At 46.8% G+C, this 19,700-nt stretch overlaps 1 protein-coding gene across 2 annotated transcripts in view; it reads left to right on the forward strand.

The window, feature by feature from the left end:
- Positions 1–18,617, forward strand: part of LOC139373869 (MFSD2 lysolipid transporter A, lysophospholipid b) — a 46,269-nt gene extending 27,652 nt beyond the window's left edge. The window contains exons 7-15 of one of the 2 annotated variants that reach the window (XM_071114963.1): positions 1,548–1,638; positions 5,466–5,584; positions 6,284–6,367; positions 11,627–11,710; positions 13,010–13,122; positions 13,825–13,968; positions 14,252–14,428; positions 15,755–17,197; positions 17,554–18,617. In XM_071114963.1, coding sequence (XP_070971064.1) covers positions 1,548–1,638; positions 5,466–5,584; positions 6,284–6,367; positions 11,627–11,710; positions 13,010–13,122; positions 13,825–13,968; positions 14,252–14,428; positions 15,755–15,809 — 867 coding nt within the window. In that variant the 3' untranslated portion in view covers positions 15,810–17,197; positions 17,554–18,617. Of the gene's footprint in view, positions 1–1,547; positions 1,639–5,465; positions 5,585–6,283; positions 6,368–11,626; positions 11,711–13,009; positions 13,123–13,824; positions 13,969–14,251; positions 14,429–15,754; positions 17,224–17,553 lie in introns of both variants that reach the window. The other variant, XM_071114964.1, reaches the window with a different exon arrangement.
- The last annotated feature ends 1,083 nt before the right edge of the window (positions 18,618–19,700 follow it).

The following is a 19,700-nucleotide window of genomic DNA, read 5'->3' on the forward strand; positions in this document are numbered from 1 at the left end:
TACATGTGATTAATATGTTGCTGTTCTCTGTGTATACTGTCCTATAGTCTACTGACCTCCTATTGGCTGTTATCTCTGTTTATACTGTCCTATAGTCTACTGACCTCCTATTGGCTGTTCTCTCTGTTTACTGTCCTATAGTCTACTGACCTCCTATTGGCTGTTCTCTCTGTTTACTGTCCTATAGTCTACTGACCTCCTATTGGCTGTTCTCTGTGTATACTGTCCTATAGTCTACTGACCTCCTATTGGCTGTTCTCTCTGTTTACTGTCCTATAGTCTACTGACCTCCTATTGGCTGTTCTCTCTGTGTATACTGTCCTATAGTCTACTGACCTCCTATTGGCTGTTCTCTCTGTTTACTGTCCTATAGTCTACTGACCTCCTATTGGCTGTTCTCTCTGTGTATACTGTCCTATAGTCTACAGACCTCCAATTGGCTGTTCTCTCTGTTTACTGTCCTATTGTCTACTGACCTCCTATTGGCTGTTCTCTCTGTTTACTGTCCTATAGTCTACTGACCTCCTATTGGCTGTTCTCTCTGTTTACTGTCCTATAGTCTACTGACCTCCTATTGGCTGTTCTCTCTGTTTACTGTCCTATAGTCTACTGACCTGCTGTCCCTGCCTCCTATTGGCTGTTCTCTCTGTTTACTGTCCTATAGTCTACTGACCTCCTGTTGGCTGTTATCTCTGTTTACTGTGCTGTAGTCTACTAACCTGCTGTCCCTCCCTCCTATTGGCTGTTCTCTCTGTTTACTGTGCTGTAGTCTACTAACCTGCTGTCCCTCCCTCCTATTGGCTGTTCTCTCTGTTTACTGTGCTGTAGTCTACTAACCTGCTGTCCCTCTCTCCTATTGGCTGTTCTCTCTGTTTACTGTGCTGTAGTCTACTAACCTGCTGTCTCTCCCTCCTATTGGCTGTTCTCTCTGTTTACTGTGCTGTAGTCTACTAACCTGCTGTCTCTCCCTCCTATTGGCTGTTCTCTCTGTTTACTGTGCTGTAGTCTACTAACCTGCTGTCTCTCCCTCCTATTGTCTGTTATCTCTGTTTACTGTGCTGTAGTCTACTAACCTGCTGTCTCTCCCTCCTATTGGCTGTTCTCTCTGTTTACTGTGCTGTAGTCTACTAACCTGCTGTCTCTCCCTCCTATTGGCTGTTCTCTCTGTTTACTGTGTTGTAGTCTACTAACCTGCTGTCTCTCCCTCCTATTGTCTGTTATCTCTGTTTACTGTGCTGTAGTCTACTAACCTGCTGTCTCTCCCTCCTATTGGCTGTTCTCTCTGTTTACTGTGCTGTAGTCTACTAACCTGCTGTCTCTCCCTCCTATTGGCTGTTCTCTCTGTTTACTGTGTTGTAGTCTACTAACCTGCTGTCCCTCCCTCCTATTGGCTGTTCTCTCTGTTTACTGTGCTGTAGTCTACTAACCTGCTGTCTCTCTACTCCAGGAAATGTTTGCGACAACGCTAGTGTTTTGCATGTTGTTTGTGTTTTTACTACTACGGTTACTACAGTCCTCTAAGCTGCTGTCCCTCTCTACTGTCACAGAAAACGGCCTACAATATAGCCTCCGGTGTCATCTGTTCCATCTACGTGCTCTGTGCCGTGGTGCTGTTCTTCGGAGTCAAGGAGAAGAAAGGTAACGCAGGGTGACCATTTTATCAGCCCTCAAATCAACAAACCCCCCTTTTAAAAAAAAAATATGGAATGTGTTAACTTTGGGTCGTTAACATTCCATGTTCCTATTATATAATGATGAGCTGGTGGGAATTCCCCAATGGCCTGACATTCTTCTAAACAAGCCCCACTCCCTTATGTAGATGTTATTGAGATCGACAGTGTGGTGTGATGACGCGGTACACAGTTTATCTGTCTCATGTGACTATGGCCCGATGGGCTGTGACCACGGTGGCTTGATGCTCTAACAGATGGGCTGTGACCACGGTGGCTTGATGCTCTAAGAGATGAGCTGTGACCACGGTGGCTTGATGCTCTAACAGATGGGCTGTGACCACGGTGGCTTGATGCTCTAACAGATGGGCTGTGACCACGGTGGCTTGATGCTCTAACAGATGGGCTGTGACCACGGTGGCTTGATGCTCTAACAGATGAGCTGTGACCACGGTGGCTTGACTCTCTAACAGATGAGCTGTGACCACGGTGGCTTGATGCTCTAACAGATGGGCTGTGACCACGGTGGCTTGATGCTCTAACAGATGAGCTGTGACCACGGTGGCTTGACTCTCTAACAGATGAGCTGTGACCACGGTGGCTTGATGCTCTAACAGATGGGCTGTGACCACGGTGGCTTGATGCTCTAATAGATGAGCTGTGACCACGGTGGCTTGATGCTCTAACAGATGGGCTGTGACCACGGTGGCCTAATGCTCTAACAGATGGGCTGTGACCATGGTGGCTTGATGCTCTAACAGATGGGCTGTGACCACAGTGGCTTGATGCTCTAACAGATGGACTGTGACCACGGTGGCTTGATGCTCTAACAGATGGGCTGTGACCACGGTGGCTTGATGCTCTAACAGATGGGCTGTGACCACGGTGGCTTGATGCTCTAACAGATGGGCTGTGACCAGGGTGGTTTGATGCTCTAACAGATGAGCTGTGACCACGGTGGCTTGATGCTCTAATAGATGAGCTGTGATCACGGTGGCTTGATGCTCTAACAGATGAGCTGTGACCACGGTGGCTTGATGCTCTAACAGATGGGCTTTGACCACGGTGGCTTGATGCTCTAATAGATGAGCTGTGACCACGGTGGCTTGATGCTCTAACAGATGGGCTGTGACCATGGTGGCTTGATGCTCTAACAGATGGGCTGTGACCACGGTGGCTTGATGCTCTAACAGATGGGCTGTGACCACGGTGGCTTGATGCTCTAACAGATGGGCTGTGACCACGGTGGCTTGATGCTCTAACAGATGGGCTGTGACCACGGTGGCTTGATGCTCTAACAGATGGGCTGTGACCACGGTGGCTTGATGCTCTAACAGATGAGCTGTGACCAGGGTGGCTTGATGCTCTAACAGATGAGCTGTGACCACGGTGGCTTGATGCTCTAACAGATGAGCTGTGACCACGGTGTCTTGATGCTCTAACAGATGGGCTGTGACCACGGTGGCTTGATGCTCTAACATATGAGCTGTGACCACGGTGGCTTGATGCTCTAACAGATGAGCTGTGACCACGGTGGCTTGATGCTCTAACAGATGAGCTGTGGCCACGGTGGCTTGATGCTCTAACAGATGAGCTGTGACCACGGTGGCTTGATGCTCTAACAGATGGGCTGTGACCACGGTGGCTTGATGCTCTAACAGATGAGCTGTGACCACGGTGGCTTGATGCTCTAACAGATGAGCTGTGACCACGGTGGCTTGATGCTCTAACAGATGGGCTTTGACCACGGTGGCTTGATGCTCTAATAGATGAGCTGTGACCACGGTGGCTTGATGCTCTAACAGATGGGCTGTGACCACGGTGGCTTGATGCTCTAACAGATGGGCTGTGACCACGGTGGCTTGATGCTCTAACAGATGGGCTGTGACCACGGTGGCTTGATGCTCTAACAGATGGGCTGTGACCACGGTGGCTTGATGCTCTAACAGATGGGCTGTGACCACGGTGGCTTGATGCTCTAACAGATGGGCTGTGACCACGGTGGCTTGATGCTCTAACAGATGGGCTGTGACCACGGTGGCTTGATGCTCTAACAGATGAGCTGTGACCAGGGTGGCTTGATGCTCTAACAGATGAGCTGTGACCAGGGTGGCTTGATGCTCTAACAGATGAGCTGTGACCACGGTGGCTTGATGCTCTAACAGATGAGCTGTGACCACGGTGTCTTGATGCTCTAACAGATGGGCTGTGACCACGGTGGCTTGATGCTCTAACAGATGAGCTGTGACCACGGTGGCTTGATGCTCTAACAGATGAGCTGTGACCACGGTGGCTTGATGCTCTAACAGATGGGCTGTGGCCACGGGGGCTTGATGCTCTAACAGATGAGCTGTGACCACGGTGGCTTGATGCTCTAACAGATGGGCTGTGACCACGGTGGCTTGATGCTCTAACAGATGAGCTGTGACCACGGTGGCTTGATGCTCTAACAGATGAGCTGTGACCACGGTGGCTTGATGCTCTAACAGATGGGCTGTGACCACGGTGGCTTGATGCTCTAACAGATGAGCTGTGACCACGGTGGCTTGATGCTCTAACAGATGGGCTGTGACCACGGTGGCTTGATGCTCTAACAGATGGGCTGTGACCACGGTGGCTTGATGCTCTAACAGATGGGCTGTGACCACGGTGGCTTGATGCTCTAACAGATGGGCTGTGACCATGGTGGCTTGATGCTCTAACAGATGGGCTGTGACCACGGTGGCTTGATGCTCTAACAGATGGGCTGTGACCACGGTGGCTTGATGCTCTAACAGATGGGCTGTGACCACGGTGGCTTGATGCTCTAACAGATGGGCTGTGACCACGTTGGCTTGATGCTCTAACAGATGGGCTGTGACCACGGTGGCTTGATGCTCTAACAGATGGGCTGTGACCACGGTGGCTTGATGCTCTAACAGATGGGCTGTGACCACGGTGGCTTGATGCTCTAACAGATGGGCTGTGACCACGGTGGCTTGATGCTCTAACAGATGGGCTGTGACCACGGTGGCTTGATGCTCTAACAGATGGGCTGTGACCACGTTGGCTTGATGCTCTAACAGATGGGCTGTGACCACGGTGGCTTGATGCTCTAACAGATGGGCTGTGACCACGGTGGCTTGATGCTCTAACAGATGGGCTGTGACCACGGTGGCTTGATGCTCTAACAGATGAGCTGTGACCAGGGTGGCTTGATGCTCTAACAGATGAGCTGTGACCACGGTGGCTTGATGCTCTAATGGATGGGCTGTGACCACGGTGGCTTGATGCTCTAACAGATGAGCTGTGACCACGGTGTCTTGATGCTCTAACAGATGGGCTGTGACCACGGTGGCTTGATGCTCTAACAGATGAGCTGTGACCACGGTGGCTTGATGCTCTAACAGATGAGCTGTGACCACGGTGGCTTGATGCTCTAACAGATGGGCTGTGGCCACGGTGGCTTGATGCTCTAACAGATGAGCTGTGACCACGGTGGCTTGATGCTCTAACAGATGGGCTGTGACCACGGTGGCTTGATGCTCTAACAGATGAGCTGTGACCACGGTGGCTTGATGCTCTAACAGATGGGCTGTGACCACAGTTCTGAAAGAACTGAATCTGTGTGTGTGTGCGTGTGTGTGTGTCATTCATCCTCCTAGATCTGATTCTCCTAATATTCGTTTAAATTATTTTATATTATCATCATCAAATTCAACTCTCTTGAGATGGAAGGGTATCCTGAAGTTTAAACACGTTTGACATATATAGGTTAACTTTTGTTTTCTTACAACGTAATCTCCCTCACTCCAGAGTCATCTCGCCCCCGGTCAGAGCTCATGTCGTTCTGGCAGGGTATCAGGCTGGTGATGGGCCATGGACCTTACGTCAAGCTGGTGATGGGCTTCCTCTTCACTTCACTGGCTTTCATGGTGACTATATACAGTATATCGCTCTCTCTCTCTCTCTCTCTTATTTATTTATTTATCTAGATTGCAAGGCTGATTTACACTTGTCAGCAACGAGTGAATGAATGAAGTAGCCAGATCCACTAATTTGAAGTGGTGTCCACATATACTGTACTTTTTTATTTTACCTTTATTTAACTAGGCAAGTCAGTTATGAACAAATTCTTACTTACAATGACGGCCTAGGAACAGTGGGTTAACTGCCTAGGCTACCCTGGGTAGCCTAGTGTGTTTGTCACACACACACACACACACACACACACACACACACACACACACACCACAATAACTTGTACGCCCACTCACCAAAGACTACACATCATCATTAGTATCCACTTCCTGGTAGAAAGAGGAAGTGTGTCTTGTATTTATAAATATCATCTGGCCTTTAAATAATATCGTAGTTTGTGACCATAAATGACTTCTACCCATAAAGTTAGCCCAACCATAAAGCTAACATTCAATATACTCCAATGCTTGGAAAGGCTGTCTGCCACCATTCAGCTCTGTGTGTGTGTGTGTGTGTGTTTATTTATATGGTCTCTGGGGTACGCTGTTCCTCGAGTTAAAGAGTCTCCAGCCAGCGAGCCTGTACGCTCTGTCTGAGGTGTGTGTGTGTGTAGGGTCTAACTGAGCGTGTCTCTCTCCGTCTCTCTCTCTCAGCTACTGGAAGGGAACTTTGCTCTGTTCTGCTGCTACACTCTGGGCTTAAGGAACGACTTCCAGAACATTCTACTGGTCATCATGGTGAGGAGACACACACACACACGCACACACACTGCCTATTGATTCAAAGTGTGAATGGCCTTGTTCTTTACAGATGATACAGCCAGATTGAGACTCTTTTCCTACGTCACTTACTGACCTTTTGTTGATAGTGTAACTGTGACGAGAGAGAGAGAGAGAGAGAGAGAGAGAGAGAGAGAGAGAGAGAGAGAGAGAGAGAGAGAGAGAGAGAGAGAGAGAGAGAGAGAGAGAGAGAGAGAGAGAGAGAGAGAGAGAGAGAGAGAGAGAGAGAGAGAGAGAGAGAGAGAGAGAGAGAGAGAGAGAGAGAGAGAGAGAGAGAGAGAGAGAGACATTGAATTGAGAGAGAGAGACATTGAATTGAGAGAGAGAGAGAGAGAGAGAGCCATTGAATTGAGAGAGAGAGAGAGAGAGAGAGCCATTGAATTGAGAGAGAGAGAGAGAGAGAGAGAGAGCCATTGAATTGAGAGAGAGAGAGAGAGAGAGAGAGAGAGAGAGAGAGAGAGAGCCATTGAATTGAGAGAGAGAGAGAGAGAGCCATTGAATTGAGAGAGAGAGAGAGAGAGAGAGCCATTGAATTGAGAGAGAGAGTGGGAGAGAGAGAGAGAGATGTCCAGTCAGTCTGTCTCTATGGTAGCCAGTGACTTATAGCTTCTCATTACTTTGATGTGTGATCACATTCACTGACCTGGGTCTGAATACCAGCCTGTTCCCACAGACCATTTTTACCACTGCTGTAAAGACCCTAGACGGGCGCCTCTCTCTCGCCCCTCTCTTAGAAATATACGGTTAAATGGGGGGGGGGGGGAATTAGCTTCGCTGACATGCTTTCATCCCTCTCTTCTCAGTCATATGATTTTAAAACGACTTAATTGAACGATTTAAATCCTAACAGGAATGTAACTGAGTGGGTTTGGCAGTTAGTAGGACACATGACCTTTCTACAGTACATGAGGCATATGAACGAACTGGTCAGTGGGTTTGAAAAGCTTAGTGCTAATTCAATAAATTAAAATGGGAAAAGATGGCTGTCTTAATACCCTTTTCTTTTATGTCCCATAGTAGTCCTGGTCCTTGTAGAAATACTGTTAGTAGTTACAGTTAATGAAGGCAAACGAGACCTTAACCCAGGTGGGGGGGAGACGAGGCCTTAACCCAGGGGGGGGGAGACGAGGCCTTAACCCAGGGGGGGGGGGGCCTTAACGAGGCCTTAACCCAGGGGGGGGGGGGGGGAAACAAGGCCTTACGAGGCCTTAACCCGGGGGGGCAAACAAGACCTTAACCCGGGGGGGGGGGGGGGGGGGGGCGACGAGACCTTAACCCGGGGGGGGACCAGACCTTGACCCCCAAGGCAGAGGCAGGGGGGTGCAAACGAGACCAAGGCAGAGGGGGGGGGGGCGTAAACGACACATTGACCCCAAGGCAGGGGGGGGGGGGGGGGAGTATTTCATCAGTAGGCAACAAGACAAGACCTTGAAGGGCTATGGTCTAAGGTAGTGCGCTATATAGGGAATAGGGTTCCGGTCTAAAGTAGTGCACTATATAGGGAATATGGTTCCATTTAGGACTCAGGGTCTTTGTTCTTGTCAAACAGCACGTTGTGGAGCGACAGTAGCCAGTAGTTGTCCGTGTTGTAAGTTGTTGTGTTGCTAATCGAGTGGTGAACGCAGACAGGACAACAGCAACCTGTTGCAGGGTTCGCACCAGGTGCTTAAAGAATTCGGCTCTCTGAAATTCAAGTACTGGAATACCTTGAATATCACACATTGTCTCAAGTTGGAAATTTGAGGAAATGTTGCAAATTCAAGTCCTAGTTTAAATTTCCTTACATGCTTCGCGCTGAGGTTGCCAGACGAGCTCTCTCATTCCACCCACACTGCCACTCAGCCAGGCTCCACCCACACTGCCACTCAGCCAGGCTCCACCCACACTGCCACTCAGCCAGGCTCTACCCACGCTGCCACTCAGCCAGTCTCCACCCACACTGCCACTCAGCCAGGCTCTACCCACGCTGCCACTCAGCTAGTCTCCACCCACGCTGCCACTCAGCCAGTCTCCACCCACACTGCCACTCAGCCAGGCTCCACCCACACTGCCACTCAGCCAGGCTCTACCCACGCTGCCACTCAGCCAGTCTCCACCCACGCTGCCACTCAGCCAGTCTCCACCCACGCTGCCACTCAGCCAGTCTCCACCCACACTGCCACTCAGCCAGGCTCCACCCACGCTGCCACTCAGCCAGTCTCCACCCACGCTGCCACTCAGCCAGGCTCCACCCACACTGCCACTCAGCCAGGCTCCACCCACGCTGCCACTCAGCCAGGCTCCACCCACGCTGCCACTCAGCCAAGCAGGCAGTCAGATCTGACCAACGTCACATCGAGAATGTCGGGAAAATGTAGATTCAATCTTGCCTTTTTTGTGCATATGGAAAATGTATGTATTTTTATTTTTTAAAATTTCAGCTCATGAAACCAGGGACCAGAACTTCACAAGTTATGTTTTTATATTTTTGTTCAGTACAGTTTACCCACCTTTTTTTTAAATTTTAACTGCCCAACCGACCCGCACCATGTAAGGTACAAAAAATAATCAGACTTTGACATTGCAGCGTGGGAGAATGACACTTCATGTGGCTCTTCAGGGACAAAAGACACACAACGCTACATCCTACTCTGGCGCCATTTCAGACATTTACTCTGGAACAACCTGCCGAGCTTTTTTGCCAATCGCCTCATATTACGGGGCGGCCCGCGATATTCCGCCGTATTCCTGCCGTTCTGGTGGCCGTTTTCCCTCACACAGCCCACCCGCCCTTCTCCTGGCGACATTAAAGCTGCCAGTCGAAAGCAAGATGCTTTTTTTGTAGCTATTAAGTAGTAAATTCCCAAATGCCCAATAAGAAAATACAATGCAAGCATTAAGCTGGAATTGTGTAGTAATGTGAATAGATGTTCACCAGTAGTCGTGTCCCTTAACTCTGCTCATCACTACTCAAATTACACCATCACTACTGACTTACCACTCATGTATGTAGGAAATAAGTAGTGAATCAACAAATTATTGAGTAGAACTTGTGAGGTTGTAATGAATGGTAAGTTAGTCGTTTTGAGGTTGTGGTGATATACTGCCATCTGGTGGTGACTACAAACAATTGCATAATATGAACTATTTCACAAATTGATGGTCCTTGAACATAAATATTAGTGCTTGGAAAAAGTACTTGGACAGACCTTGAATTGGACCACTGTCTGTAGGAACCCTTTACTCATAAAGGAGCCTGGGTGCCAGTCTGTTTGTGCTATTATTCCACTCCTTGCCACTGTCTGTACGAACCCTGTTGTTGTGTTCAGAACATGGTCTATTCACACAGTTTTTTTTTTTTGTAGACTATGCAAATGTTTGTGATACTGGAAGGAGAGAGATTAGACAGGCAGCGAAGTGCAGACAGTTCAGGGGAAAGCAGATGCAGATTACCTTGATGTGGTATTGCCAGGAAGCAGAACAAGCATTGTGAAGATGTTTAGCAGATGCAGTCCACACACACACACACACACACACACACACACACACACACACACACACACACACACACACACACACACACACACACACACACACACACACACTTACAGCTGATGCACTAGAAAGAGGACACAGACAAAGTGAAGTTACTCTTGAGATTACTGGATTTACTAGAGCAGGTTGAGGAAAATGTACCTTTTATGCTTAGTACTTTCTTTGCAGTATTAACTCCTACAACACAATGTAACAGTATAACTTTAGACCGTCCCCTCGCCCATACCCGGGCACGAACCAGGGACCCTCTGCACACATCAACAACAGTCACCCATGAAGCATCGTTACCCATCGCTCCACAAAAGCCGCGGCCCTTGCAGAGCAAAGGGGAAACAACTACTTCAAGGTCTCAGAGCGAGTGACGTCACCGGTTGAAACGCTAACTAAGCTAGCCGTTTCACATCCGTTACACCAGCACCACCGCTAACTAAGCTAGCCGTTTCACATCCGTTACACCAGCACCACCGCTAACTAAGCTAGCCGTTTCACATCCGTTACACCAGCACCACCGCTAACTAAGCTAGCCGTTTCACATCCGTTACACCAGCACCACCGCTAACTAAGCTAGCCGTTTCACATCCGTTACACCAGCACCACCGCTAACTAAGCTAGCCGTTTCACATCCGTTACACACACACACACAATGTTAACGTATTCTTAAACAAACACATCCAAAAAGAAGGGGAAACGACTGGCATCCTAGTGGCGCCCATAGGGGGTCAATGTTTGACCTCTTATTGGCTAAACCATAAAGTCAGAGGTCCATCAGATGGTGACCCTTGGGGAATACAGGAATGTCCCTATTAAAATGTCCACTGGATTGTTTTGTGAAGCATCCTGCAATTCCTGCCGTGTTTACCTCTGCTGTGTTGTTATGGGTTGCCTGGCTACCCGGCCGAACGCTACTCCACACCCACAGATGTTTGTTTATTTTCCGCCTTGTGGCTGGATCTGAGTACCGCCCCGCTGATTTCAAGACTGCAAACCCATTCTAATCGTTTCTGATTTGTCCCATGAACAAAACTGGTGGGGTTGGGTCAGAGCCAGAACGTGGGTAAAGGGGCATTTTTTTTAGAAAATGTGTTATTGACTTTGATACTGATTTGGTTACAGATGATCCAATCGCTGATGACTTTGATACTGATTTGGTTACAGATGATCCAATCGCTGATGACTTTGATACTGATTTGGTTACAGATGATCCAATCGCTGATGACTTTGTCTTGTAGCTACAACACCACACATGTTGACGTCAACGTAAACAACTTCAACGATGGCGGGAAAAAAAATTCCGATTAAGTCGTCAGGCATGTGATAGGTGGATTAGAGAGGTTGAGAATGTCTTCCTTAGGGAAGACTGATAAATCCCAAAAACACAAACCAGACAGTGCTGCTGTTTTTTTGGATGGGGGTTTTTTGTAGTCTGCCACATAACATGTTCCAAAGACTGAAGGTGGCATAACGGCTGCATCTCAAACAGAACCCTATTCCTTTTATGGTCGAAAGTTGTGCCCCATTTGAGACCTCGACCGTTCTCTTGGCACGTTGGCTAAAGTTGAAACGGACTGGAACCCTAGCCAGGTAATTGAAGTAAATATGGCAACAGAAACATACATACTCAACTAGAAACACAACCATTTTTTATATTATGTCTTGACTAAACCCCACTTGTTTTCTCTCCAGCTCGCTGCGACGCTCACCATCCCCTTCTGGCAGTGGTTCCTCACCAAGTTTGGCAAGAAGACAGCTGTGTACATCGGCACCTCTGTAAGACTTAGCATACCCTCAGAATGATCACACACAAAATGCCTTAGTCCATGGAGGCATGCTTTATTGGGCCAGGGCCTTGGATGAGGAGACACTGAAGGCAACTTCTTTCATGCAAAGCCTGACATTGGAAAGGCACCATGCCTTAAGGTGTCAACATGCTTCAGATTGGCTGTCAGCTAGCCGATCTCAGCTAGCCGAACTCAGCTTGCCAAACTCAGCTAGCCGATCTCAGCTACGGCTAGCCGATCTCAGCTACGGCTAGCCGAACTCAGCTACGGCTAGCCGAACTCAGCTACGGCTAGCCGAACTCAGCTAGCCGAACTCAGCTAGCCGACCTCAGCTAGCCGACCTCAGCTAGCCGACCTCAGCTAGCCGACCTCAGCTAGCCGAACTCAGCTAGCCGATCTCAGCTAGCCAAACTCAGCTAGCCAAACTCAGCTAGCCAAACTCAGCTAGCCAAACTCAGCTAGCCAATTGGAAAGAGTGTGCTCGCATACTCCCTTAAAAGACCTTTGCTTGAAAAATGAGAAAAAGGCGGTAATGGTACTGTTTGTCCATTTTGAGACACAGTTGCCAGTATACACTTCCTAAACAATTGTCCGAATTAATCTAACTCAAGAAATCTGACATTCATTTGTACGTTTTTTGCCGAGATATTAGTCGCGCAATATCACATCTATCTAAACGAGTCGTCTCTTGTTAAATGACAACTGAAGAAACCCTACTGTTTCACCAATCACAGACGAAGAGGCGTAGACTTGGGCTCTGAAAAATCCCCCACCGAAGTCCAAAACCGTCACAAAATGTCGTCATAATAAATGCACAAACCCGTTTCGGCTGGGAAGCATGCGGATGCTTTTCAATGAAGACCAAGCATCTCCAGGTCATTTGTATCTCAAGGACCACGTTAAATGGATACTTCAGGATTTTTGCAATTTTTTAAAACATTTTATTTAACTAGACAAGTCAATTAAGAACAAATTCTTATTTGCAATGAAGGCCTACCCCACCCAAACCCTAACCCGGACGACGCTGGGCCAATGGTGCACCGCCCTATGGGACTCCAAATCACGACCGGTTGTGATACAGCCTGGATACTTATGTAAATGTGATATTTCAGTTTTTTATAAATATACATTTGCAAAAAAAAAAAAAAAACCTGTTTTTGCTTTGTCATTATGTGGTATTTTGTGTAGATTGATGAAGGAGAAAAAAACAAATCAATTTTAGAGTAAGGCTGTAACGTAACATTCTGTGTACATCCTTGGTGAATGATGTTTTCTCTCCTCTCTGCAGTCTGTGATCCCCTTCATGATCCTGGTGGTGTGTGTGAAGAGTAATCTCATCATTACCTACGTGGTGTCGTTCGCTGCCGGGGTCGGAGTTGCTGCTGCCTTCCTGTTGCCATGGTGAGTTGGAGTAGCTGTCTGTCCCTCATCTTTCTGTTTCACTGTTTTCCCTCTTTTTTTCATATCACTGACTGGTTTCTCTGTCTCTGTCTCTAGGTCCATGTTGCCAGATGTGGTGGATGTTACTGACTCTCTGTCTCTAGGTCCATGTTGCCAGATGTGGTGGATGTTACTGACTCTCTGTCTCTGTTTCTAGGTCCATGTTGCCAGATGTGGTGTATGTCACTGACTCTCTGTCTCTAGGTTCATGTTGCCAGATGTGGTGGATGTCACTGACTCTCTGTTTCTAGGTCCATGTTGCCAGATGTGGTGGATGTTACTGACTCTCTGTCTCTGTTTCTAGGTCCATGTTGCCAGATGTGGTGGATGTTACTGACTCTCTGTCTCTGTCTCTAGGTCCATGTTGCCAGACGTGGTGGATGTCTCTGTCTCTAGGTCCATGTTGCCAGATGTGGTGGATGTCACTGACTCTCTGTCTCTCTGTTTCTAGGTCCATGTTGCCAGATGTGGAGGATGTTACTGACTCTCTGTCTCTGTCTCTAGGTCCATGCTGCCAGATGTGTAGGATGTAACTGACTCTCTGTCTCTGTTTCTAGGTCCATGCTGCCAGATGTGTAGGATGTTACTGACTCTCTGTCTCTGTTTCTAGGTCCATGCTGCCAGATGTGTAGGATGTTACTGACTCTCTGTCTCTGTCTCTAGGTCCATGCTGCCAGATGTGGTGGATGACTTCCAGGTCCAGAACCCAGACTCTCGGGGTCACGAAGCCATCTTTTATTCCTTCTACGTCTTCTTCACCAAGTTTGCCTCTGGAATCTCTCTGGGGATCTCTACTCTCAGCTTGGAGTAAGTTTACCCTTCACAGATGGAGACTTTGGCCTCTTGCGGCCCCTTGTGGCCCCTTGCGGCCCCTTCGTGCTGTACATATTCGTTTAGATATCATCAGTCAGGAAGTTTTTACTTTCCCAGTAAAAAAAAACATGAGGATAAGCCAAAATCCCACTTCAAAGCACAGGATTACTTCTCCATCTGAATTAGTATTAGTGTGTCACATGAACATCTTTGATCAAAGTCATGTGATTAAATTCCTCCCTCATGATTTCCTGCTTTTCCTTCACTCCATCTGTAGTTTTGCAGGGTATATGACTCGAGGTTGCACCCAGCCTGAGAACGTGGATATAACCCTGAAGGTTCTGGTCTCCGCGGCGCCCATAGGACTCCTTCTGATTGGCCTGGTCATATTCCGCTCTTATCCAATCGACGAAGAGAGGAGGCAGGGCAACAGGAAGCTGCTGCAGGAGCAACGGTAAGACTTGCATGTCTGACTCGGGCCTCGTACCCCAAGCATTTCCTGTGTATATATAACCGGATTGGATAGATATACCATAGGCATAGACCTGGAAATATTGCCAAATTGTTTACCATTATAAGATAACTTATTGCTTTCAGAAGCACTCACAGGGTTCAACGCTGCGTCCTGCGATGGCGCCAGTTATAAATTATGTAACTTTTCCCCACCAATCTCCTCATTCACTTGGTACCTGCTTTCGCCGTGCTCCTGCCGTTCTGTTGGCCCGTTACTCACACAGCCCTCCCGCCATTCTCCCGACTGGCGTCACTAAGGGTGTGTTCGTAAATTCACTTCTGGCTATCTACTCCGATTTCAGAGCACTCTCGTCTGAGTGTACCAGAGCGCAGAATAACTGACACATTTACGAACGCTCAACATCCGTTGAAGATGGCCGGTATCAGTAAACGTCACTCTGGTTAACATGAAAACAGCCTAACCAGCTCTGCTGGTGGGAGTAAAAGTGAGGTGTTCTCTCATTATGTGTCTGGAAGTGGCTAGTTAATGTTAGCCAGTTAGCTTGGGTGCTTGACTGCCGTTACTGTCAGAACGCTCAGAACAACCGTATTCCTCGGCCAGAGCTGTGCGCCGAACGCTCTGAGAGCGAAACGCTCTGAATTTACCAAGGACCCAGAGTGACCTCTGACAAGCTGGAGGCAATTTACGAACTCACTCTAAAGCTGCCGGTCGGAAGCAAGGTGCTTTTTTTGTAGCTATTAAGTAGTAAATTCCCAAATGCCCAATAAGAAAATACAATACAGACATTAAGCTGGAATTGTGTAGTAATGTGAATAGATGTTCACCAGTAGGCGTTAGGGGACCTAACTCTGCTCATCACTACTCAAATTACACCATCACTACTGACTTACCACTCATGTATGTAGGAAATAAGTAGTGAATCAACAAATTATTGAGTAAAACTTGTGAGGTTGTAATGAATAGTAAGTTAGTCGTTTTGAGTTTGTGGTGATATACTGCCATCTGGTGGCGACTACAAACAATTGCATAATAGGAACTATTTACAAATTGATGGTCCTTGAACATAAATATTAGTGCTTGGAAAAAGTACTTGGAAAGACCTTGGACCACTGTCTGTACGAACCCATTACTCATAAAGGAGCCTGGGTGCCAGTCTGTTTGTGCTATTATTCCACTACTTGCCACTCCTTGCCATGCCTGGTACCCAGGCTTTTCATCAAGTACATTTTGTTGTGAACTGTTCAGGTATATGGACTGCTTGTCTGTCGTGTGTAATCCCCGGGTCTCTCTGTTCTGTTCTCACAGGGAAAATGAGGCAGACTCCGAAACCGACTCAACAGAACTGACAGACATGGTGTAGGTTCTAGAACACTCATGGACCAATGGCGTGACTGATGGTTGCTTGCACTGGGTGGGGCTAATGAGGGGGGGGGGCTGCTTCCATCCAATCACACCGCTGCTTCAGGTCTCTGAACTTAAAAGGATCACTAACACAAGGCCAAAAACAGAAAATGTTTCTAAAACTGCAGTTCCCTATGGCAAGGAACGACAACATATCTCACCCCCCATGGCAAAGGAAGCATATGACTGACGGCCTTCCTGGTTTAAGTTCCGCCCACTTCAGCTATGACACATTTTCCCGACAGACGTCACCCGCTCGGTTGTCAGTGTTGTTTTGGGTCAAATCTAAAACGGCAACCCATATCCTTGTGCACTACACGGGGCTGTAACTGTAATGAACTCCATGGGGACTTTTTACGGTGTCATTTGAGACTTTTTCGTCGTCAGATCAATGTTGCACAGGAACCTTAATGTTATGGGTACAATGCATAGTACTGTTGATGTATATTGCCATAACTTTATCTATCGTAGGTATAACTTGAAAATCTCTAATGACTTTAGACACTGCACTAGAACAATTTACTACAACCCTCTTTTTCCAGGGTGGAGAAGAAGACTGTCGAAAGCTAAATAAGAGCCTTTTTATTCATTTTATTTTTTACTGGTATCGGTTACAAAAGCCAGACATTTTAAAATAACATATATATATATTTTGATTAGAATATTTCTACAATTTTGAATATCAAATGTTTCTACTGAGTGTATACAGACTTCAGTTTGGTACTGTCTTGACTGGTAGGACTACTGTACTGTCTTGACTGGTAGGACTACTGTACTGTCTTGACTGGTAGGACTACTGTACTGTCTTGACTGGTAGGACTACTGTACTGTCTTGACTGGTAGGACTACTGTACTGTCTTGACTGGTAGGACTACTCTACTGTATTGACTGGTAGGACTACTGTACTGTCTTGACTGGTAGGACTACTCTACTGTCTTGACTGGTAGGACTACTGTACTGTCTTGACTGGTAGGACTACTGTACTGTCTTGACTGGTAGGACTACTGTACTGTCTTGACTGGTAGGACTACTGTACTGTCTTGACTGGTAGGACTACTGTACTGTCTTGACTGGTAGGACTACTGTACTACTGTCTTGACTGGTAGGACTACTGTACTGTCTTGACTGGTAGGACTACTGTACTGTCTTGACTGGTAGGACTACTGTACTGTCTTGACTGGTAGGACTACTGTACGGTCTTGACTGGTAGGACTACTGTACTGTCTTGACTGGTAGGACTACTGTACTGTCTTGACTGGTAGGACTACTGTACTGTCTTGACTGGTATGACTACTGTACTGTCTTGACTGGTAGGACTACTGTACTGTCTTGACTGGTAGGACTACTGTACTGTCTTGACTGGTAGGACTACTGTACTGTCTTGACTGGTAGGACTACTGTACTGTCTTGACTGGTAGGACTACTGTACTGTCTTAACTGTAGGACTACTGTACTGTCTTGACTGGTAGGACTACTGTACTGTCTTGTCTGGTAGGACTACTGTACTGTCTTGACTGGTAGGACTACTGTACTGTCTTGACTGGTAGGACTACTGTACTGTCTTGACTGGTAGGACTACTGTACTGTCTTGACTGGTAGGACTACTGTACTGTCTTGACTGGTAGGACTACTCTACTGTCTTGACTGGTAGGACTACTCTACTGTCTTGACTGGTAGGACTACTCTACTGTATTGACTGGTAGGACTACTCTACTGTCTTGACTGGTAGGACTACTGTACTGTCGTGACTGTTGGGGCTCTGACTACTTTGTACTGTCTTAACCCAGCATCAGCTGCTTCTGATGTGTAATATATTGTCGACCTGTTAGTCCCAGTATCTGCATACTGTTAATTCAACACTTTTTTTTCTCCCTTTTCTTAATATGTACATAAACAAAACCAACAATGTCTGCAATAAGTTAATAATTTAGTTCATTTTAAGACCTTGTCTGCTGTTTGACACACTTCGCAATGAAGTGAGATCTCTTATCAATTTTTGTTTTACAAGTCGTGTGTTTCATGCAGTTTTGAAACCATCTCAAATGTTTCCTTCCCCACGTTCCTATGTGCGAGTTTGTTTTGCACGGTCCAGTGGTGGGTGGAGATTTCACTTAAGGACCAATGCAATGCTCTAAAATATACAAACATTGCCTACCCAGAGGCACCGGGCCATACAAAATGAACTTGACCATAAGCATATTCAACACGGGCGTATTCATTAGGAAAGCAAACAGGGAGGAACCTACCTGAATTCGTGCAATATAAACATTCGTAGCGCACAAATGAATACACCCCAGTGTGGCCCAGAAGAGATTTGGGACCAACTCTGTAGTCTAATAGACTGGAGGTAAAAGCTGTGTTCATCACAGCACTTACCTCACCATTAAACCAGAACCACTAAACAGTACAACTGTTAACCAAGCTATTTCACACAGCCTATACAATCTATAGTATCACTACAACACCGTTACTAGTTCAAGACTTAGTGCTGGGCAAAACCATAACGACAGCTCGTACTAATCTAGAAAGACTCCATTTTAACGTATTTCAGTTACATTTGCAGCATGGATTTTTTTTTGTAGAAAAAATGTCCTGCTTATATTCTAGATTTATCCTATTTTTAAATAGCATTTTTAAAAGGTTGCTGTCGCAACTTGAAATGAGTTCTGAATGCTCCTATGTGTATTGGTCTCAAAACCTTTTTATTTTGAAAGTTAACTGTGTATTTTTATTAATTTTAATTTATTTTACATTTTGAAATGATAAATCCTCAGTCTTGTCTTTTTGTGTAGCTGTGAAAATGGGGGGGGGGGGGGGGGGGGTTTATGAAGTTTGTGTGTTATTGTATTGAAAGTGTCCACAGGATGTCAGTTGAAATTGATTGACAGACGAAGACCACTAGGCCTATACTATCAGCTCCATGGAAAATATCATCTTACACTGAAATATACACAGATTTTTTTAAATTTATTTTTTAACATGCAATGATTTTAATGAGTTATATGAACTGTAAGGAAATCAAGTCAAGTGAAATAACTGCATTAGGCCTTAATCTATGGATTTCACATGACTGGGAATACAGATATGCATCTGTTGGTCACATATCAACAACAAAAAAAGGTAGAGGCGTGGATCAGGAAACCAGTCAGTATTCGGAGTGACCGGCATCTCCTTCTTGATCCGGCTGTTGATTGTGGCCTGTGGGATGTCGTCCCCACTCCTCTCCAATGGCTGTCGGAAGTTTCTGGATATCAGCGGGAACTGGAACATGCTGTCATACGAGTCAATTCAGAGCATTCCAAGCATGATCAATGGGTTGACATGTCTGGTTAGTATGCAGGACATGGAAGAACTGGGACATTTTCAGCTTCCAGGATTTATGTACAGATCCTTGTGACATGGTGGCGGTGCATTATGATGGTGAAACATGAGGTGATGGCGGCAGATGAATGGCACGACAATGGGCCTCAGGATCTCATCACTGTATCTCTGAGCATTCAGATTTGCCATCGGTAAAATGCACTTATGTTCGTTTTCTCTCGTTTATGCCTGTCCCATACCATAACATCACCGCCACCATGGAGCATTCTGTTCACAACGTTGACATCAGCAAACCGCTCGCCCCACACAACGCCATATACGCTGTCTGGCATCTGCCTGTTACAGTTGAAACCAGGATTCATCCATGAAGAGCACACTTCTCTAGCAGCCATCGGAGGTGAGCATTTTCCAAATGAATTCGGTTACGACACCAAACTGCAGTCAGGTCAAGACCCCGGTGAGGACGACGAGCACGCAGATCAGCTTCCCTGAGATGGTTTCTGACAGTTTGTGCAGAAATTAGTTGGTT

This window comes from Oncorhynchus clarkii, chromosome 18 (genome assembly GCF_045791955.1).
Source record: "Oncorhynchus clarkii lewisi isolate Uvic-CL-2024 chromosome 18, UVic_Ocla_1.0, whole genome shotgun sequence".
Lineage (NCBI taxonomy): Eukaryota > Metazoa > Chordata > Actinopteri > Salmoniformes > Salmonidae > Oncorhynchus > Oncorhynchus clarkii.